Genomic DNA, 22,639 nt, shown 5'->3' with positions numbered 1-22,639 from the left:
CCTTGAGAGAATCCAGGACGAGAACTCCCAAGTCTCCTTCCACTTCAGACTTCTGAATTTCTCCCCCATTTAGAAAATAGTCCATGCTTTTATTCTTACCAAAGGGCATGCCCTCACACTTTCCCACAGTGTACTCCATCTGCCACTTCTTTGCCCACTCTCCTAACCTATCCAAATCCTTCTGCAGCCTCCCTACATCCTCAATACGACCTGTTCCTCCACCTATCTTTGTATCACCTGCACACTTAGCCAGAATACCCTCAGTTCCTTCATCTAGATCATTAATGTATAAAGTGAAAAGCTGTGGTCCCACTACCAACCCCTGCAGAGCACCACTTGTGTTCACCCCCATCCTGAGAAAGGCCCCTTTATCCTCACTGTCTGCTTTCTGCCAGACCCAATCTTCTATCCATGCTAGCACCCTGCCTCTAACACCATGGACTCTTATCTTACTCAGCAGCCTCCTATGCAGCACCTTGTCAAAGGCCTTCTTGAAATCCAGGTAGAGAACATCCATTGGCTTTCCTTGGTCTAACCTGCTCATTACTTCCTCAAAGAATTCTAACAGATTTGTCAGGCATGACCTCCCCTTGATGAAGCCATGCTAACTTTATCCTATTATACCATGCACTTCCAAGAATTCCAAAATCCCATCCTTTACGATAAACCCCAAAATCTTACCCACGACCAAGGTTAGGCTAATTGGCCTGTAATTTTCCATATTTTGCCTTACTCCCTTTTTAAACAGGGGTGTCACGTTAGTGATTTTTGAGTCCTCTGGGACCCTCCCTGACTCTAGCGATTCCTGAAAGATCACCACTAATGCTTTCACTATCTCTTCAGCTAGCTCCTTTAGAACTCTGGGGTGTAGTCCATCTGGTCCTGGTGATTTATCCACCTTCAGGCCAATCAGTTTAACTAGCACTTTTTCCTGGGTGATGGCCACCATACTCAGCCCTGCCCCCTGGCTCTGTTGAATTTTTGGGATGTTACTCGTGTCTTCTACCGTGAAGACTGGTGCAAAGTAATTATTCAGTTCCTCAGCCATTTCCTTGTTCCCCAACACTATCTCTCCAACGTCATTTTCCAGTTTTCCAATGTCCACTTTTGCCTTTGTTTTGCCCTTTATAGGTCTAAAGAAACTCTTATAGTCCTCCTTTATATTACTGGCTAGCTCACCCTCACATTTCATCTTCTCCCTCCTTATTTCTTTTTTTTTGTTACCCGCTGTTGGTCTTTGTAAGCTTCCCAATTCTCTGGTTTCCCACTGCCCTTCGCCACATTATATGCTTTCTCTTTTGCTTTTATGGTATCCCTGACTTCCTTAGTCAGCCATGGTTGCCTCATCCTCCCTGTACCATGCTTCTTTTTCCCTCGGGATGAATTTTTGCTGTGTTTCCTGAATTACTCCCAGAAACTCCTGCCATTGCTGTTCCACTGCCTTTCCTGCTCAGCCCCTCTTCCAGTCAATTCTGCCCAGCTCCTTCCTCATGTCTCTGTTGTTGTCTTTATTCAGCTGTAATACCGTTACCTCTGATTATGGAGAAATTGGATGATTATTGGATGATTACTGGAGAAAACTCATTAGACATCATGAAGAGAAACCCTTTGTAAAACTTGATGAAATGATATTTCGCCAACTTGTGATAAGATTCAGCTCAGCATGTTCTGGGAAATTCTATACATTTTACCCAGTATCATTTTATATTTGATTTTACAAGGTTTTTTTTAATGAGCAGAGAGTGTAGCCTATTTCAGTTGTAATACATAGGCCTCTCTGCTGCCATGTCTGTTGGAGAGATGTAAATAACATGAGATCAACTGACGCTCCCCACAGCTGAGCTTGTGTTTGTTGGAACTCAGTCCAATACACACCAGATTTAACCATGATCTCCTGCAGGACCTATCTGATTATAGACATTAAGCTAACTTGAATTTTTTATTCCAATTGCAGGCAAACGTCTGCCACTCCACATCATCTTTTTCTATCCCGTTATTATCTACCAGAGTTACGCTGCTGTCAGCTGCCTTGGGTTACCATTTTGGGCAGAACCATTTGCTGTCGGACTTGGTGATCTATTGATTGATCTTCCATATGACATCATGGGTAAGATATCCCAGTGTCTCCTGTTGTATTGCTCCTTAAGGGTGAGGAGGGAGGTAGGAATGGTTGGACAGAGGGAGGTATCAGTGTTAGGGGTTAGTGATTGAGGGGGGAGTGAGTGATTGAGGGAGGTATCAGGTTTGAGGGAGGTGTCAGTGTTTGAGGGTGTGAGTGAGTGATTGAGGGTGTGAGTGAGTGATTGAGGGTATGAGTGAGTGTTTGAGGGTGTGTGAGTGATTGAGGGTGTGAGTGAGTGTTTGAGGGTGTGTGAGTGATTGAGGGTGTGAGTGAGTGTTTGAGGGTGTGAGTGAATGATTGAGGGTGTGAGTGAGTGATTGAGGGAGGTGTCAGCGTTTGAGGGTGTGAGTGAATGATTGAGGGTGAGAGTGAGTAATTGAGGGTGTGAGGGAGTGATTGAGGGAGGTGTCAGTGTTTGAGGGTGTGTGAGTGATTGAGGGTGTGAGTGAGTGTTTGAGGGTGTGAGTGATTATGGGTGTGAGTGAGTGTTTGAGGTAGGTGTCTCTGTTTGAGGGTGTGAGTGAGTGATTGAGGGCGTGAGTGAGTGATTGAGGGTGTGAATGAGTGTTTGTGGGAGGTGTCAGTGTTTGAGGGTGTGTGTGAGTGTTTGAGGGAGGTGTCAGTGTTTGAGGGTGTGTGTGAGTGATTGAGGGTGTGTGTGAGTGATTGAGGGTGTGAATGAGTGTTTGTGGGAGGTGTCAGTGTTTGAGGGTGTGAGTGAGTGTTTGAGGGTGTGAGTAAGTGATTGAGGGTATGAGTGAGTATTTGAGGGTGAGTGAGTGTTTGAGGGAGGTGTCAGTGTTTGAGGGTATGAGTAAGTGATTGAGGGAGGTGTCAGTGTTTGAGGGTGTGAGTGAGTGTTTGAGGGAGGTGTCAGTGTTTGAGGGTGTGAGTGAGTGATTGAGGGTGTGAGTGAGTGTTTGAGGGTTTGAGTGAGTGATTGAGGGTGTGTGAGTGAGTGTTTGAGGGTATGAGTGAGTGGTTGAAGGTGTGAGTGAATGATTGAGGGTATGATTGAGTATTTGAGGGTGTGAGTGAGTGATTGAGGGTGTGTGAGTGTTTGAGGGCGTGTGAGTGATTGAGGGTGTGAGTGAGTGTTTGAGGGAGGTGTCAGTGATTGAAGGTGTGAGTGAATGATTGAGGGCGTGTGAGTGTTTGAGGGAGGTGTCTCTGTTTGAGGGTGTGAGTGAGTGATTGAGGGCATGAGTGAGTGATTGAGGGTGTGAATGAGTGTTTGAGGGAGGTGTCAGTGTTTGAGGGTGTGAGTGAGTGTTTGAGGGTGTGAGTAAGTGATTGAGGGTATGAGTGAGTATTTGAGGGTGAATGAGTGTTTGAGGGAGGTGTCAGTGTTTGAGGGTGTGAGTGAGTGTTTGAGGGTGTGAGTAAGTGATTGAGGGTATGAGTGAGTATTTGAGGGTAAGTGAGTGTTTGAGGGAGGTGTCAGTGTTTGAGGGTATGAGTGAGTGATTGAGGGTATGAGTGAGTATTTGAGGGTGTGAGTTAGTGATTGAGGGAGGTGTGAGTGGTTGAGGGTGTGAGTGAGTGATTGAGGGTGTGAGTGAATGATTGAGGGTGTGAGTGAGTGTTTGAGGGTGTGAGTGAGTGATTGAGGGAGGTGTCAGTGTTTGAGAGTAGTGAGTGAGTGACTGAGGGTGTGAGTGAGTGATTGAGGGTGTGAGTGAGTGTTTGAGGGTATGAGTGAGTGATTGAGGGTGTGAGTGAGTGATTGAGGGTATGAGTGAGTATTTGAGGGTGTGAGTGAGTGATTGAGGGTGTGTGAGTGTTTGAGGGTGTGAGTGAGTGTTTGAGGGAGGTGTCAGTGATTGAGGGTGTGTGAGTGTTTGAGGGTGTGAGTGAGTGATTGAGGGAGGTGTCAGTGTTTGAGGGTAGTGAGTGAGTGATTGAGGGTGTGAGTGAGTGATTGAGGGTATGAGTGAGTATTTGAGGGTGTGAGTGAGTGATTGAGGGAGGTGTCAGTGTTTGAGGGTAGTGAGTGAGTGATTGAGGGTGTGAGTGAGTGATTGAGGGTGTGAGTGAGTGTTTGAGGGTGTGTGAGTGATTGAGGGTGTGAGTGAGTGTTTGAGGGTGTGAGAGAGTGATTGAGGGTGTGAGTGAGTGTTTGAGGGGGGTGTCTCTGTTTGAGGGTGTGAGCGAGTGATTGAGGGTGTGAGTGAGTGTTTGAGGGAGGTGTCAGTGTTTGAGGGTGTGAGTGAGTGTTTGAGGGTGTGAGTAAGTGATTGAGGGAGGTGTCAGTGTTTGAGGGTGTGAGTGAGTGATTGAGGGAGGTGTCAGTGTTTGAGGGTAGTGAGTGAGTGATTGAGGGTGTGAGTGAGTGTTTGAGAGTGTGAGTGAGTGTTTGAGGGAGGTGTCAGTGTTTGAGGGTGTGAGTGAGTGTTTGAGGGAGGTGTCAGTGTTTGAGGGTGTGAGTGAGTGATTGAAAGTGAGTGAGTGTTTGACGGTGTGAGTGAGTGTTTGAGGGAGGTGTCAGTGTTTGAGGGTGTGTGTGAGTGATTGAGGGTGTGAGTGAGTGTTTGAGGGTGTGAGTGAGTGTTTGAGGGAGGTGTCAGTGTTTGAGGGTGTGAGTGAGTGATTGAGGGAGGTGTCAGTGTTTGAGGGTAGTGAGTGAGTGATTGAGGGTGTGAGTGAGTGTTTGAGAGTGTGAGTGAGTGTTTGAGGGAGGTGTCAGTGTTTGAGGGTGTGAGTGAGTGTTTGAGGGAGGTGTCAGTGTTTGAGGGTGTGAGTGAGTGATTGAAAGTGAGTGAGTGTTTGACGGTGTGAGTGAGTGTTTGAGGGAGGTGTCAGTGTTTGAGGGTGTGTGTGAGTGATTGAGGGTGTGAGTGAGTGATTGAGGGTGTGAGTGAGTGTTTGAGGGAGGTGTCAGTGTTTGAGGGTGTGAGTGAGTGTTTGAGGGTGTGAGTGAGTGATTGAGGGTGTGAGTGAGTGTTTGAGGGAGGTGTCAGTGTTTGAGGGTGTGTGTGAGTGTTTGAGGGAGGTGTCAGTGTTTGAGGGTGTGTGTGAGTGATTGAGGGTGTGTGTGAGTGATTGAGGGTGTGAGTGAGTGATTGAGGGTGTGAGTGAATGTTTGAGGGAGGTGTCAGTGTTTGAGGGTGTGTGTGAGTGATTGAGGGTGTGAGTGAGTGATTGAGGGTGTGAGTGAGTGATTGAGGGTGTGAGTGAGTGTTTGAGGGAGGTGTCAGTGTTTGAGGGTGTGTGTGAGTGATTGAGGGTGTGAGTGAGTGTTTGAGGGTGTGAGTGAGTGATTGAGAGTGTGAGTGAGTGATTGAGGGTGTGAGTGAGTGTTTGAGGGAGGTGTCAGTGTTTGAGGGTGTGAGTGGGTGATTGAGGGTGTGAGTGAGTGATTGAGGGTGTGAGTGTGTGATTGAGGGTGTGAGTGGGTGATTGAGGGTGTGAGTGAGTGATTGAGGGTGTGAGTGAGTGTTTGAGGGAGGTGTCAGTGTTTGAGGGTGTGAGTGGGTGATGCTGGCCTCTGAAGAGTTATTTCACTAACATAATGTTCTCTTGAGAAGCCAAGACTAGAATGGCCTCAGATTCAGTTGAGACTCCACCTGAAACTCCCCCAGGCAGGTGTGGGGAGGTTAAAATTAGTTTCAACATTTCTGAGGTAGGGAACCTCTCGACCTTCCAAAGCCAGGCCACAGGATGCTGTTGAGTGCCATTACTGCGCTCATGCACTCACGGCCTGGGTGGGTGAGACGTGAATTACCAGGACTGGCTGGCCGAAAGGAATCTGGGAGTGGAAAGCTGCACAGAGTGAAGCTATTCGGGGATTGTTATAACCTCAACAGGAATCGGAAACGGTATAAGTCCCCGAGATCGTTGGAGGGGAGCATTTTCCTGCTTGCAGAACCCCATCACCAGTCAGTCCCTCTGCTGCCTCTGGTGGCAGGAAGGATTAACGCAGCTCTGCCCTGAGCTGGACGCAGTAAAAGGGCCTGACCTTTGAACCTGATCATCGGGTCAGTTAAAGTTGCTGGGTCTAGCCTAATATGGATGTTAAAATTAGACTGAGAAGCACAAACTCAGCCTCAGATACCCCTCCTGATGGCAGTTCCTTCAGATAAGAATGTGTAGAGACATTGGTATTGGACCCTGCCAACATGCATCTTTACGAGCGGCCAGAGAAAATGTAAAGCTCAGGGGAGGGGGGTTAGGGAAACAAACAGGACTTTACCGCAGAAAGATCTTGGAGCATGCTGAAAGACGGCTTTCATCTGTAGCTGAATTATAGTTTTCGTTGCTTCCCTGTGAATATTTTTATTTTGACAGGCTGTTTTGTGTTTCACAGTGATTAGTCTCAGGAATGACACAACATGCTACCGTTCAGCCTAGTCCTGACTTCCTGCTATTTTGTGATTGACTCTAAAATGGAATCTGTTTCTCCCCATTCGGCGCAAATCCACATTCAGAATGACACCTACATAACCTGCTCAATACTCGACTCCTCTCTCTGGGTACACCATTCATTGTATTCCATCCTAGCAGTTAGATCCCATTGGCGTGTACTCTGCTCAGCTCTTAACCTGTGCACCAAGCTTGAATAAATCAGGTATCGACACAGGGCAGACACTGCTTTAGAATGTTCCCTGGGGAGGCGAGGGCCACGTGGTATTATCACCAGACTTAGTCCAGATAATAAAGTGTAAAGCTGGATGAACACAGCAGGCTAATAAAATGTGAGGCTGGATGAACACAGCAGGCCCAGCAGCATCTCAGGAGCACAAAAGCTGACGTTTCGGGCCTAGACGCTTCATCAGAGAGGGGGATGGGGTGAGGGTTCTGGAATAAATAGGGATTTATAGAACCCTCACCCCATCCCCCTCTCTGATGAAGGGCCTAGGCCCGAAACGTCAGCTTTTGTGCTCCTGAGATTCTGCTCGGCCTGCTGTGTTCATCCAGCTTCACACTTTGTTATCTTGGATTCTCCAGCATCTGCAGTTCCCATTATCTCTTAATCCAGACAATGTTCTGGGGACCTGGGTTCAAATCCTGCCATGGTAGATGGTGGACAGAGGTAATGGGAACTGCAGATGCTGGAGAATCTGAGATACAGCAGGCCAAACAGCATCTCAGGAGCACAAAAGCTGACCTAAAAAAATTCAATAAATATCTGCAATTAAGAGTCCAATAATGAGCGTGAATCTAGTGCTGACTGTCTGGAAAAAAAATAACCATCTGAGTCACTGACGTCCTTTAGGGAAGGAAACTCCCATCATTACCTGGTCTGGGCCTACATGTGACTCCAGACCCACAGCAATGTGGTTGACTCTTAAGTGCCCTCTGGGCAATTAGGGATGGGCAATGAATGCTGTCAGAAACATCAAAAAGCCCTTTCAAAGTAAAAGGACTCGCTTTGCCAGTGAAATCTCCAAGGATCTTCTCCCTTGGTATGTGACAAGGTTCTCTCCCTGAATCATAGAATCCCTGCACTATGGACGCTGGCCATTCAGCCCATTAAGTCCACACCAAACCTCCAAAGAGCATCCCACCCAGGCGCACCTACCTAGCACATTTCTGGACATTACGGGCAATTTGGCATGGCCAATCCACCCTAATTTGCACATCTTTGGGCTGTGGGAGGAAACCCACACAGGCACAGGGAGAATGTGAAAACGCTGCACAGACAGTCAACCGAGGCTGGAATACCCGCAAACCTGGGTTCCTGGTGCTGTGAAGCAGCGGTGCTAACCACTGAGCCGCTGTGCCACCAAATTATTCAAGTGCAGATGAAAATCTCCAGTGGCAGGTTTAAATGCGGCAGATTATTAAACTCGATCTCGCTGCGGTTTAAATTGAAATGGTGAAGTTATAATTCATCTGCCTCTTTCCATATTTCTGGTAAGCTTCAGTTGCTTGGCCACCAGCTTGAAGAATTTATTTAAACCAAAGGGAAGGATAGAATATCTAGCTTGGAAATTTTATCACAAGAAATTCTTGCAGTTTTTCACTTGCAATCTTGAGATCCAGGATGAGTGGGTCTCTTCTTTCTAATTAGATTTCGGGGAGATTTCCAATAATAGCAGATCTTCCTTAGCACCAAATAACTCCACATCCACCCCGCCTCACAGCAGCCCCAAATTTCAGCTCCACCCAGTCAGTTGTGCCCTTGCTCCTGAGTCAGACTGCTGTGAGTTCAGACATTACTGCGGGCCTGAGAAGTCAGTCTAGGTAACCAGGGATAGTAGGAGCCGCAGATGATGGAGAATCTGAGATAACACAGCAGGCCAAGCAGCACCAGAGGAGCAGGAAGGTTGACATTTCAGGCCTGGACCCTTCTTCAGAAATGAAGGTACAAAGTTCATGGGGTGGTTGAACAGAGCGAGGAATATAAAGTTACAGCTGCAAAGAAGGTGCCCAAAAAGCAAGTCCAACATTAAGATTGTATCTCTGATGAAGGGTCTAGGGCTGAAACGTCAGCTTTTGTGCTCCTGAGATGCTGCTTGGCCTGCCGTGTTCATCCAGCTCCACACTTTGTTATCCAACATTAAGATTGAAGTTTGAGCAGCCCAGTCAGAAGTCCAATCTGCAGTGCTTTGGTGATGCATCTTTGTCCGGCCTTTCTAAAGAAGGGTCAAGGCCCTGAAACGTCAGCCTTCCTGCTCCTCTGATGCTGCTTGGCCTGCTGTCTTCATTCAGCTCCACACCTTGTTATGTTAGTCTAGGTAACCACTTTGGTGCAACGAGCTGGATGAGTGGATCTTGCATTGGAAAAACCAAGTGTTTGCGCTGGGAGGAGATCTCTGTTTTCTTATGGTGCTTCCATACAGTGACAAGAGTATTGTAAGGAAATGCCAGCTGCTGAGTTAAGGCAGAGATGCATCACCAAAGCATTCCAGATTGGATTCTGATTGGGCTGCTGAATCTTCAAACTTAACGTTGGATCTGCTTTATCGGCACCTTCTTTGCAGCTATAACTTTATATTCCTCGCCCTGTTCAATCACCCTACGAACTTTGTACCTTATAACCTGCCTGTACTGCACACAAAACAAAACTTTTCACTGTATCTGGGTACATGTGACATGAATAAATCAAATCAAACATCAAATAGCACAGTGTTGGAGGTGTACTGAACAGTAAAGGACAAAAGTCTGGTCATGTTTCTTCCCTTGATCTGGTGCTGCTGCTGTCTGAGAGCTGTAGAGTCATAGAGCTGTATAGCATGGAAACAGACTCTAGCCCAATTTGTCCACGCTGACCAGACATCCTACATTCATCTAGTCCCATTTGGCCCATATCCCTCTGAACCCTTCCTGTTCATATACCCACCCAGATGCCTTTTCAATGTTGTAGCATTGAAGGTAAACTTTGCCATGACACAGCTTAAATTGCCCATGGGTTACCTGCCTAGCCAAGAGTGCTTGGGAGCTGCCCAGTACCTGCTCCATCTCACATAGTCGCCCAGAGGCTGGCAGACCCAGTTCCCTCCCTGCCGTATTCACATCGGGCCCGATTTAAATCAGGCCTGGCAGAGAGCTGCGGCTATGCTCTGAGTCCCAAATCACTCAAATTTACAGGATAGGAAGCAGCATCAATGGGTCGAACTGTCATGGCTAGTAATTTCCTAACGTTCGCTGCTTGATCCTTCCCATGGACCAAGTATTAGTTGTTCAGCCCATTGACTGAATTAGATCGGACAGGAAGAGTGACACAGCAAGCTACCATTTGAAGCTGCATTGCTGACACCGTCCCTGCTGCGGTTCATGTGGAGTTTCTGCTGTTTTAATAGACACACGTGAGTGGTTCTAATATCAGACAGCAGTTGTGGATGAATAAACCCATTGTGTGACTGATTTCCGTTTGAAGTTTGTATTTTTACAAAACACAGCAGCTCTCAAAATGAGAATGTTTCTCATTACCCTTAATCCTCATGACTGAATGAAGCTTTTCAATTATTCTTGCTGAGGAATGTAGCTTTCATTCTGTACAGGAGCTAAACACAATCCAATCCAGCAGGGATTTTAATGTTTACCTGAAGAGATGCGTTCAGATGGGTTTGTATCTTTGCTTACAGGATTGAGGCAGAACTAAGGACTCAATTAGGTTGGAACCCTGCATTTGGGTAGCATCTTTCACATGCTAAAAACATTGTAAAGTGTTTCCCAGCAACTTAGTTGTTTGGAATTGCTGCCTGGTTAACTGCTTGGTAAATTGCAGTCTCCTTATCCTTTCTCCATGGGTTTCAGCCCGATCTGCTTTCCCTGATCTGCTTGACGGACACTAGCTGAACACGTCCATTTTAAGGTTGCCACACACTTCCTTCAGATGAATTGTTTCTGCCATGGATTCACTCCCTCTTATTTCTGTAACCCACTCCCTCAGAGCTGATCAGAGGAGACCAGGCTGCTGAGAACTGCCTGATCATTGAGAAATGACCCCACTGTCGCACTACGTTTTACATCCCACCTCCCCAAAAACAGACAGCCCCTATTCATTCAAATGCAGCAACTCAAACCACACCACCCCCCCAACCCGCTGAGATGCTTGACGATTGCTCAGTTGAACCCATGACCTTTGGACTCAGCTGAGAGAACCACCAACAGAGCCAAGAAAGCTTTCCTTTCTCAAGAGAGAGAGAGACTGAGAGATAGAGACGAGAGAGACTGAAACGTCAGCTTTTGTTCACCTAAGATGCTACTTGACCTGCTGTGTTCATGCAGCTCCACACTTTGTTATCTGAGAGATAGAGACGGTTGGATTGAGAGTGGGTGACACACTTGGCCATGCTAATGAACTGCTTGCAGGATAACACTGAGCTGGGAACAACGCCTTTCACTTGGGAAGCACAGGCTGCCGCAGCAAAGTGTAAAGTGGGTGATCAGTTAGTCAAACAAGTTTGACATTAGAACATCTGCATCACATATGGACCCTGGATTTACATACAACTTAGAAACATCAGCCATTCCTGACTATGGCGTCTCATGGTGAGCTTGGGATATTCATCTGTGTCTCAAACCAGCTGTCGTCTTCCTTTGTGAGGTAAAGTCACCATTATCTCACCAGACTCAAGGGCTGCTGCCTGTCATTGCAGGCAGAGGCAACTGGTGGTCGTTTAACCCGAGGGTCACTGCGCCTCAGGTGAGAGGAGAGGTTGAGGAAGAGAAGCCTACAGGATAACCTCAGCAGGTGCAGGAATTGAACCCACACTGTCTGTGTTCCTCTGCATAGCCATCCAGGCAACTGAGCTAAACCAACCTCTGGCCTCCTTTTGCAGAGTTAAGGCATTCTTACACTGTCACCTTTTCCTTGTTCCACATATGGAAACAGTCAGTACTGTTGGGGTCATACAGCAGCAGTGTATAATTCTTTGTCATCTCATTCCTCCTGATGGTACTATGTTTAAGTTTTATGGTCGCCCTCTGTCTATGAATGTTGGCAGGCTGGTTAACAGGGCCAGATGCTGCATTCCTGCCTGATTCAGACCCTTGGTCACTGGATGTCAATCAGAAGTGGAAATGCTAGTTGACATTGTCACATTATCTTCCCCAGAGAGACCAGTATCGCTGCCTGCTACTCCTGCTGAGCTGGATCAGTTCCATGCAGAACAAGGGGGGATATAATCCTAGAGTTACAGTGTGACATTGAAAGGAAGTGTCCAGAAGCATTCATTCACACAAAGAGTAGGAGGGTCAGAAACCCCTCTCCAAAGAATAGGAGGGTCAGAAACCCCTCTCCAATGAGTAGGAGGGTCAGAATCCCCTCTCCAAAGTGTAGGATGGTCAGAAACCCCTCTCCAAAGAGTTGTCAAAGTTGGGTTAATTGGAAAATTCAAACATGAAACTAGACTACATTAAGAAGAGCATTCAATCTGATGTGGGTTTAATCTGATTTAAGATGCATGCAAACAAGAAGCAGGGTAGACCATCTGATCCCACGAGCCTGCTCTGCCACTGAATAAGGTCATGTTTGACCTGATTGTAATCTCCGTCCACATTTCTCCCATCCCCAACAACCTTTCAGCCCCTTGCTCACCAAGAATCTATCCACCTTCACCTTCCTAATATTCATGCTGGTCTCCACACTTCCTCAGGATGAGAGTTCCAAAGACTCTCAGATCCATGAGAGGGAAAAAAAACTTCACCTCCATTCCTGTCTGAGACCCTTATTTTAAAACAGTGAGCCCAGTGTTAGATTCTCTGACAAGAGGAGACACCCTTTCCATGTTCAACTTGCCAAGAACAGTCAGGATCTTATGCTTCAGTCAAGTCACCTCTTAATCTTTCAGTCTCTGGGGGATACCAGCTGGATCATTTCAACATTTCCGCATAAGTAATTCCACCCATTCCACGTATTAATATGGCAAACAGTCTCTGATCAGCTTCAAATGCATTTACATACTGCCCTAAATAAAGTGAGCGCAATATTCTGGATGTGACCTCACCAATGCCCTGTATAACTGAAGCATCAGCTCCCAATATTTGTGTTTGATTCCCCTCAAATTAAATGATAACATTCTTTTCACCCTCTTAATGACAGGCTGTGTCTGGAAACTGGCCTTTTGCAATTCATGTGCTTGGTCACCCAGATCCCTCTGCATTAATTCATTAATATGGCAAACACTTAAGGGGATATTCCATAAAGTGCATAATAGATACATTCCAACAAATAAGAACTGACCCATTATTTGTGATTAACTGAAAAAAGTCAAAGATGCTGCAAATCTCAAAGTAAAAACATAATTCTGCAAAGATAGGTGGCAGGTCCTAAGATTGGGCAGAATATAAAATAAACAGCAAGGAATTACTGAAAGATTAAGAAGGATGAAAAAAATCAGAGTGCCAGAGAAAGTTAGCCAAAAATGTAAAAACTGATAGGAAAGGTTTCTTCAGATACTTAAAAAAAGAAGAGTTAACAAAGTAAATGTTGGACCTGTTGAAAATTAGTCTGGGGTGTTATTAACAAAGATAAAGAGATGGTAGGTGAATTGAACAAATATTCTGCATCAATTTTCACAAGAAATGACAGAAGCAACATCCCAGAAATAGCTGGAAATGAAGAATTTGAAGGGAGGGAGGAACTCAAGAAACTTATAATGATCAGAGACATAATGACTGAGTAAATTGTTGGAACTGGCAGTTGGTAAGTCAGCAGCTCCTAATGATGTTAAGGAAGTAGTGAAATAGTTGATGCATTAGTTTTAATTTTCTAAAACTCATTAGATTCAGAGAAGGTTCCTTTGGATTGGAAAATAGCTAATGAATTTCCTTTTTATTCAAGAAGGGAGGGAAGCAGAAAGCAGGAAACTATACGCCAGGTAATTTAACATAACGTCATAGGGAACACGTTAGAAGCAACTATTAAAAACGTTATAACAAGGCACTTGAATATGTTTCAAGGTAACGAGGTAGGGCCAACATGGTATTATCAAAAGGCAGTTCTTTGGAGAGGTAAGTCCCGCTCATGAGGAGGAATGAGTACATTACTGTATTTAGACTTCCAGCAGGTATTTGACAAAATACATGCTACATCAAAGGCTTTGCAGACAATAATATCTCTAGGAGTGGGGGTGACATGATGTCATGGATAGAAGATAAGTTTATTAACAGGAAGCAAAGTGTGGGAATAACTGAGTCTGAGTAACTGGTGTTACGTTCAGCAAAGCCTTTATTAGCTGATAAAGACACATTTAAAACATTTATACCTTTAAATTGCCAAACGATTAACTTAATATAAAATACATTTAAAACGTTGTACAATAACTCTGAGAAGAACTAGTTGGAGCCAATGCTTGTTTCTGAGCCACAGTTTGTGATGTTGTTTTGAGGGCCATGTTTTTAATTCTCTGTTCACTCAGGGAACATGGCCATTGCTGGCTTGGCATTTAGCCCGTCCATAATTGCCCTTGAGAAGGTGAGCTGCCTTCTTGAACCACTGCAGCCCATTTGGTGTAGATATACCACAATGTCATTAAGGAGGCAATTCCAGGATTTTGACCCAGTGACAGTAAACGAATGGTGATGTACTTCCAAGTCAGGGGAAGGTGAGTGACTTGGAGGGGAGCTTGAAGGTAGTTGTGATCCCATGTATCTGCTGCCCTTGTCCTTCTCGATGGAAGAGGTCTTGGGTTTGGACGGTGCTGTCTGAGGATCTTTGGTGAATGTCTGCAGTGCATCTTGTAAATGGTATACACTGCTGCTACTGAGCGTCAGTGGTGGAGGGAGTGGGATGTTTGTGGATGTGGTGCCAATCAAGCGGCTGCTTTGTCCTGGATAATGTCAAGCTTCTTGAGTGTTGTTGGGGCTGCAGTCGTCCAGGCAAGTGGGGAGTGTTCCATCACACTCCTGATCTGTGACTTGTCAAGAGGAGCATTATACACTGCAAGGTTTTTATAAATTATTCATTCACAGGATGTGGGCATTGCTGGCTAGACAAGCATTTATTGGCCATCCCTAATAGCCCAGGGGGCTGTTAAGAGTTGCAGTGGGTCTGGAGTCACATGTAGGCCAGACCAAGCAGTTTCCTTCCCTGAGGAACATTAGTGAACCAGATGGGATTTTCCAACAATCAGCAATAGTTTCATGAGTATCATTATACTCCCCATATCCAGAATTTTATGGAAGTCAAACTTCACCATCTACCATGGTGTGATTCACACCCATGTCCCCAGAGCATTGCCTGGGTCTCTGGATTAATAGTCAAGCGATCATATTGCTGGCTGAAGACCTCTGCTTCCCATGCAGTCAAAATAGTTATGTCCAGTTCAGTCTATGGTCAATGGTGATGTTGATAATGGGGTACTCAGTGATGGTAGTATAATTGAATGTCAGGGGGCAGCGATTATATTGTCTCTTATTGGAGACGTCATTGCCTGGCAAACGTGAGGCACAAATATTACTTGCCACATGCCAAGCCTGGACATTGTCCAGATCTTGCTGCATTTGAACATTGACTGCTTCAGCGTCTGAGGAGTTCAAAATTTGCTGAATGTGGTGCAATCATCAATGAACATCTGAAGTACTGAAATGCCAGCCAAAACTACAAAATCTAATCCCTGAAATAGGATATCTATCTCCAACTTTCTGACTTAGAGGTGAGAGCTTTCTAGTAACCCCCGTTGGCACCCACTTGCCTTGTTAAGGCAAAAATCTGGTGATGGCATTCATAAATAAGTGTTCTTCAGCCAGACTGATCACTGCAGGAAGAAATGAGAGAAGCTGGCTGGCATGATTGAACATGTTATTTGAATGTGGGGCACAACAAGGTGTAGAGCTGGATGAACACAGCAGGCCAGGCAGCCTCAGAGGAACAGGAAGGCTGATGTTTCAGGTCTGGAACCTTCATCATAAATGGGGAGGGGAAGGGGACTCTGAAATAAATGGGGGGAGGCAATGATGGAATGTGGATAGAAGAGCAGATAGGTGGAGAGAAGATGGGCAGGTCAAAGAGGCGGGGCTGGAGCCAGTAAAGGTGAGTGTAGGTAGGGAGTTGGGAAGGGGGTTAGTCAGTTGACGGAAGACAGACAGGTCAAGGAGGCGGGAATGAGGCTAGTTGGTAGGAAGTGGGGGTCAGGTTTGGTCAGTGATGTGGGAGGACTGGATTGGTGGGAGAAATGATGGACAGGTCAAGGACACATGGACGAGCTGGGCTGGTCTTGAGATGAGATCGGGATGGGGAGATTTTGAAGCTTGTGAAGTCCACATTGATACTATAGGGCTGCAGGGCTCCCAAGTGGAATATGAGTTGCTGTTCCTGCAGCCTTTGGGTGACATCACTGTGGCACTGCAGGAGGCCCAGGATGGACATGTCGTCCAAGGAGTGGGAGGGGGAGTTCAAGTGGTTCGCGACTGGGAGGTGCAGTTGTTTGTCACAAATGGAGTGTAGATGTTCCACAAAGCAGTCCCCAAGCCACCGCTTCGTTTCCCTGATGTAGAGGAGGCCACAGCGGGAACAGCGGATACAGTATATCACATTAGCAGATGTGCAGGTGAACATCTGTTTATTGTGGAAGGCCTTCTTGGGTCCTGGGATGGAGCTGAGGGAGGAGGTGTAGGGGCAGGTGTAGCACTTCCTGCGGTTGCAGAGAAAAGTGCCGGGTGTGGTGGGGCTAGAGGGGAGTGTGGAGCGGACAAGGCAGTCCTGGAGAGAGTGGTCCCTCTGGAAAGTAGATAAGGGTGGGGAGAGGAGAATGCCCTTAGTCCCTTCCCCTCCCCCATTTCTGAAGAAGGGTCTAGGCCTGAAACGTCAGCCTTCCTGCTCCTCTGATGCTGCTTGGCCTGCTGTGTTCATCCAGCTCCACACCTTGTTGACTCAGACTCCAGCGTCAGAAATTCCCACTATCTCTTATTTAAATGTGTATTTTCCCAGCTCTCAGTTGATCCTGCGGCATAACTTGCAGATTTCACATCACAGCCTACTGTTGAGTGGGATTCAGATCCAACCATGTTGGTCTGTGCTGCACATCACTGCAGTGAGTGAAGCCAGTGGTAGATGGGCTGATGTTCAGCTGTTTTCCTGTGTGTGGGTTGAGCTGACCTGATCAGGAGGGAGTAGCTGATAGTGTAAGATTCTGTTTGAGCTGCACACAGTCTCATCATTGTTTAACCAGCCCCTCGTGACGTCTGTCAATCGTAATTTTTAGGCATCAAACTACTTTGGTGGACTTGGCATGACACGGATCCCAACATTTATGATAGACACTACTGCGTACCCTGGACCTCCTACATCTTCCACATGTCATTCGCCTGTTGCTTTGTGTTCCTTATGGAGCTGGGCAGGTGAGTGGACATTGATATGTCATTCTGTGGATAGAACTCAAGTCAATTTCAAAAGAAGGCGCACGCGTCTTGTAGGTTGAAACACATACTTTAAATTTCTAAATGCTCACATTGGTAAACAAAATAATTGTTAAATTCATTTTTCTGCTATACTTTCTAAATTTAATGTTCCACTTGCAGTTTGGCAGTGTGGAGCACAGGAATCCACTACCCAGGGTCTCTCCCTGGCTCAGACTTGTTTTGCAATCCCAGATTTTGTTAAACTTTTTGTCATTGATTTCACATTTCACTGTCCCACCATGGTGGGATTCAAACCAACGACTCCACAGCATTAGCCTGCGTTTCTGGGTTAGCCCAGGGACGTTACCAAAATGCCAACTTCCTTTTCCCCACTTTTGCATTCTATCCCCTTTCTAATAAAGAGTAAAATTCAGTTCACATTCCCAATTGCTTTCGGAACCTGCATGCTGGCTTTTCCTGACTCACGAGGACACCCAGATCCCTCTGTCCCACAGATATGTGCAGTCTCACTTGATTCACATGACATTGTGCTCCTTACCAAAGGTATGTAATCTCCCTTTTTCCACTCCAAATACCAATTTTTCCTTGTTCAACTTGAAAATTCTTTGCCCTGACAACTTGCTATCTTTTGTTATTAGCTGTCATTAGCTACCATTGGTCACCATTCACTTGTCCCTTCATCCATGTCATTAAAATAAATTGTAGATAACTGAGGCCCCGAAACTGATCCATGTGGACCTGCACTAATTACAGTGTGCCAATCTAGAAACAAGCCATTTATCCTGACTTACTGCTTCCTGTAATAGCCCCAATTCTCTATTCATGCTCTCTATTCATGTATTTTCCCCAACATCATGGGTTGACCATTAGAGCCATGGAAAAGTCTCAGCAGGGAAAAGAAGCCAATGTGCCCCTTGTTTGTGTTGGCTGAATGAACCAGCAGACCATTCTAATCCAACTTTGTAGTATCTGATGCATAGCCTTTCAGGTGATAGCTTCCTCTTAAAGGATTTGAGGAATTTTGCCTCAACCACCAATCCTGGCTGTGAATTCCAGACACCCATCATACTCTGGGTGAAAGTGCTGTTCCCTTGCACCTCCTCTAATCCTTACACTAATCATATCACATGGAATACACGGAGAACTAGCCATTTGGATACAGAATGGTGGCTCAAAGGTCAAAGACAGAGGGTGGTGGTGGAGGGTCATTTTTCAGACTGGAGGTCTATGACCAGTGGTAAGCACCAGAATCAGTGCTGGCTCCACTGCTTTTCATCGTTTTTGTCAATGATTTGGATGTGAACGTAGGAGGTATGGTTAGTACGTTAATAGTTGTCACTAAAATTCGTGGTTGTAATGGACAGTGAAGGAGGTTACCTCAAAGTATGATAATGGGGCCTTGGTCAGGTAGGCTGATGGGCCGAGGAGTGGCAGATGGAGTTTAATTTAGATAAACAAGAGGTGCTACACGTTGGAAAGGCAAATCAGGGCAGGACTTATACACTAAATGGTAAGGTCCTGGGGGGTGTTGCTGAACAAAGAGACCTTGGGGTGCAGGCTCACAGTTCCTTCAAAGTGAAGTCGCAGGTAGACAGGATAATGAGGAAGATGTTTGGTATGCTTGCCTTTATTGGTCAGTGTATTGAGTATAGCAGTTGAGGGGGTGATGTTGCGGCTGTACAGAGCATTGGTTAGGCTACTTTTGGAATACTGTGTGCAATTCTGGTCTCCCTGCTTGAGGAAGGATGTTGTGAAACTGGAAAGGGCTCAGAAAAGATTTACAAGGATGTTGCCAGGATTGGAGGGTTTGAGCTACAGGGAGAGGCTGGATAGGCTGGGGCTATTTTCCCTGGAGCATCAGAGGCTGAGGGGCTGTAGAGGTTTATAAAATCAAGAGGGGCAAGCAGAGGGAGTAAATGGGCCAGGTTTTTTCTCTGGTGTGGGGGAGTCAAAAACTAGAGGGCATAGGTTTGAGCTGAGAGGGGAAAGATTTAAAAATGATCTAAAGGGCATTTTTTTCCCTCAGATGGTGGTCCATGTACAGAACAAGCTGCCAGAGGAGGCGTTTGCTGCACATACAATTAATAGCCGTTAAAAGGGAGCTGGTTGGGTATGTGAATAAGAAGGATTCAGAGGGATATGGGCCTATTGCTGGCAAATGAGACCAGATTAATTTAGGATATCTGGTTAGCATGGATGAGTTGGACCAGAGGGACTGTTTCCATGCTGTACAATTCTGTGAGCTTAGAAACTTTTTTCTATTCATCCATGGGATGAGGGCATCGCTGGCCAGGAAGCAGTTACTGCCCATCCCTAATTGCCATGGGGGCAATTCTGAGTCAACCACGTTGCTGTGGTTCTGGAGTCACATGTAGGCCAGACCAGGTAAGGATGGCAGTTTCCTTCCTTAAAGGACATTAGTGAACCAGATGGGTTTTTCCTGACAATCGGCAACGGATTCATGGCTATCATTAGACTCTTAATTCCAGATATTTATTGAATTCAAATTCCACCATCTGCTAATTTGCCTGTCCCTTCGATCCAACTCGTCCATGCCAATCAGATATCCTGGGATTCTAACCCAGATCCCCAGAACATTACCTGGGTCTCTGGATTGACAGTACAGTATAATACCACTAGGCCATTTGCTCCCCTGCAGAGATCAAATGGCAAAAATCTTACCTCTCCACCCCCCAATTCCCCATGGCCAACATACCTAACCTACATATCATTGAATTGCGGGAGGAAAGCCAGAGGGGACCAACAGAGAAAATATGTAAACTCCACACAGACAGCCACCCGAGGGTGAATTTGAATCTGGTTCCCTGGCACTGTGAGACAGCAGTGCTAACCACTGAGCCACCATGTCACCCCAAATGGCTTATATCAGTTCTGTATGACTCTGTGAGTATACTTTTTTCCGATTGTTAAATTATACCATGTTTCTTCTGTGAAGGTACTGGAGAGGCTGATTGAATTAAAGCAGATGATAAAGTGCAAACTAATGTATAAGACATGATTAACCGTCCCCTGTGACATCGATTTTCAGTGCAGATGAGGGAGTGATGAGGGATTGAGTGAAAAGTCCCTGATGGTTAGCAGATTCAATGAATGTCATTCTCAGCAACTCTGAGAGGTTAGATTTCAATTTTCCAGATCTGGTAGAAATCTGCTGGGACTTGGATGCATGCTCATTCTTCACCCCACGGCTAACAGGAAGGAAAATTGGCCAGGAATAAATTGGGCAGTTGTTAAGTCACAAGTCAGTTGTAAAGTTCAGAGAGCTGTTGCAATAATAGCTTTCCAAAATGTTTGCCAAGTGTCAGAGCCATTGTTCTGCAGCAGATGACTGCACTCCCACTGCTGAGATGCATACACACAAACCTTTGCCCCCCGACCTCCTTCCTGCTCACTGTGGCATCCACTTGGCTCACATACTTGGTTAGTGTCCTTGCAAGTGTGTGTTGGCTAGTCCAGGTGACCTCTATCCATAGCCAACCGAAACAATCCACTGATAGACCTTCTTAGAATCGAGGTCAATGTTCTCCAAGGCCATCTGTAATCACCGTCCATGGGAGGTCGGCAGTCCTCAGTGAGCCCTGCTGAACCTATCGGAGAGGCACTGTGTCGGAGCACCAGGACAGCACAGGCAAAAGACAGTGCTGAGAGGAAAGCAAAATCTCAACCTTCCGCATGTTGACTTTGCTCATTCTCCTTTTCCTGATGGCAGATCAGAAGCCTGAAATGGACATTTAATTCCAAAATGAAGGAAGTCTCTACAGACCAAATGAAATATAATGCTGCAGATTTCAATTCAGTGTCTCTGGCAAAGCCCAGTGTGGGCCCATGGAATGTTATACCGGCAGTGTGTCAAGGCAACTTCGAAGAGTGAGGCAAATGTAACAGGAGGAGTTAAAGAAGAGGGTGACTGTCTTTTGCCCTTTAGCACAAAGCCACCTCTTGCAGACAACTTTTGTGTTTTGTCCAATCAGGGACTATTAAACAGGGGTTAAACACTGACTGCTGCCCTAGATTGTGTGTGCGAAAGAACTGAGGCATCCATGGGTATTAACATGGGCTTGAGTTCTTGTGTGCTGGGAAGTCACAGACAACGAACCACCTGCTATTTACCCCTGCACTGCAGGTAACAGTATACTTTCACTCTAAGTGTTGGAAGCCAATTGTAGAGTCACAGAGCACAGAAACAGGTCCTTTGGCCCAACTCGTCCATTCTAGCCAAGCTTCCTAAACTGAACTGAACAAAGCTGAGAATCTTGAAATTCAACTTTTAATGATTAATGTTCCACTGCCTCCTTTTCACAAACCAGAGTGTCTGATCTGTTCATTTTTAGACATTGTTCTACTGTTTTGGACTCACTCCTGATTATTAGTCTGTGTGTGAGTTATTATTATTATCTCTTCTAGAGCGCAGTAACTGATAAACTCACTCTTTTAATTCAAGAGACCCTCCCTAAAACATAAATTTATTTTGGTCTGGGAGAAAGTCATCCTACAGGAAAGGCCCCTTCCTAGATTAAAATTGTTGCAACCAAACAAGGGGACGAATGAATGAAGAAGTGAAGCCAGTTTCTCCCTTCTCAACCGGGAGCTTCAGAATTTAGGGTACCCAAGGGGACATAATTTAGGGTAAACTGTGATAACTTGGGAATCTTGCCCGGTGTCTGAAACAATGTCCCTGGAGTAATATGCTTCACATAAAGCATAAAAAATCTTCAGCACTTACCATATCACTCACTCACCCTAGACTCTAATTTTAAAGAACTTTTAACAATAAACACAATGGCATCAATCAGCCTCTAACCTACGGGTTATTGATCACCCCCTTCAAAAAGCCCCAGTAGATATCCTGCTATTTTTATTTTCAGAAAGCTCACTACCAAAACATTTACGGACTCATTAAATAAATAATTAACATTGCATACCGGGCAAGTCGAACAATGCGAAAACGAAGGTGGCAAAACAAAGGAGAAACAAAACCAACTCAGTGTCGGAGGCAAAATAATACGTTGAGCCCCAACGCTGCCCATCTCTCTCTATAAGCTACCAGTGGCCTTCGAGACACCACCAAATCACCCATTGATTAATTAAACAATTAATGAGCTACAAACATTACATGGGGTTGGTAGGAGTTATAGAGTCATAGCGTTGAACAGCACTGAAACAGACCCTTTGACCCAACTTGTCCATGCTGACCAGATATCCTAAACTTATCTTGTCCCACTTGCTGGCATTTGGCCCATATTCATTTATCCATCCAGATGCCTTTTAAATGTTGTAATTGTACCAGCCTCCACCATTTCCTCTGGCAGCTCGTTCCATACACGCACCATTCTCTGCGTGAAAAAGTTGCCCCTTATGTCCCTTTTATATCTTTCCCCTCTCACCTTAAACCTATATCCTCTAGTTTTGGACTCCCCTACCCTGGGGAAAAAGACTTTGGCTATTTACCCTATCCATAGCCCTCATGACTTTATAAACCTCTACAAGGTCACCCCTCAGCCTCTGCCGCTCCAGAGAAAATAGCCCCAGTCTTTCAGCCTCCCCCTGTAGCTCAAACCTTCCAAACCAACAACATCCATGTAAATCTTTTCTGAATCCTTTCAAGTTTAACAACATCCTTCCTATAGCAGGAGACCAGAATTGAACACAGCGTTCTAAAATTGGCTTAATCATGATCCCAAACTGCCACAACATGACCATCAAACTCCTACACACAATGCATTAACCAATAAGGGTAAACATTCT

General features: G+C 45.7%; 1 protein-coding gene across 4 annotated transcripts in view; it reads left to right on the top strand.

The window, feature by feature from the left end:
- The window catches only part of LOC125463976 (uncharacterized), a 145,799-nt gene that overhangs the window by 51,805 nt on the left and 71,355 nt on the right, over positions 1-22,639 (top strand). For 3 of the 4 annotated variants that reach the window (XM_048555826.2, XM_048555827.2, XM_048555825.2), the window contains 2 exons: positions 1,955-2,107; positions 16,717-16,852. In XM_048555826.2, coding sequence (XP_048411783.1) covers positions 1,955-2,107; positions 16,717-16,852 — 289 coding nt within the window. The remainder of the gene's footprint in view (positions 1-1,954; positions 2,108-16,716; positions 16,853-22,639) is intronic. The other variant, XM_048555828.2, reaches the window with a different exon arrangement.

The sequence above is a fragment of the Stegostoma tigrinum genome, chromosome 26 (assembly GCF_030684315.1).
Source record: "Stegostoma tigrinum isolate sSteTig4 chromosome 26, sSteTig4.hap1, whole genome shotgun sequence".
Taxonomy (NCBI): Eukaryota; Metazoa; Chordata; class Chondrichthyes; order Orectolobiformes; family Stegostomatidae; genus Stegostoma; species Stegostoma tigrinum.
Note: the sequence above shows the minus strand (reverse complement) of the source record. Positions and strands in the feature narration are given on the sequence as shown.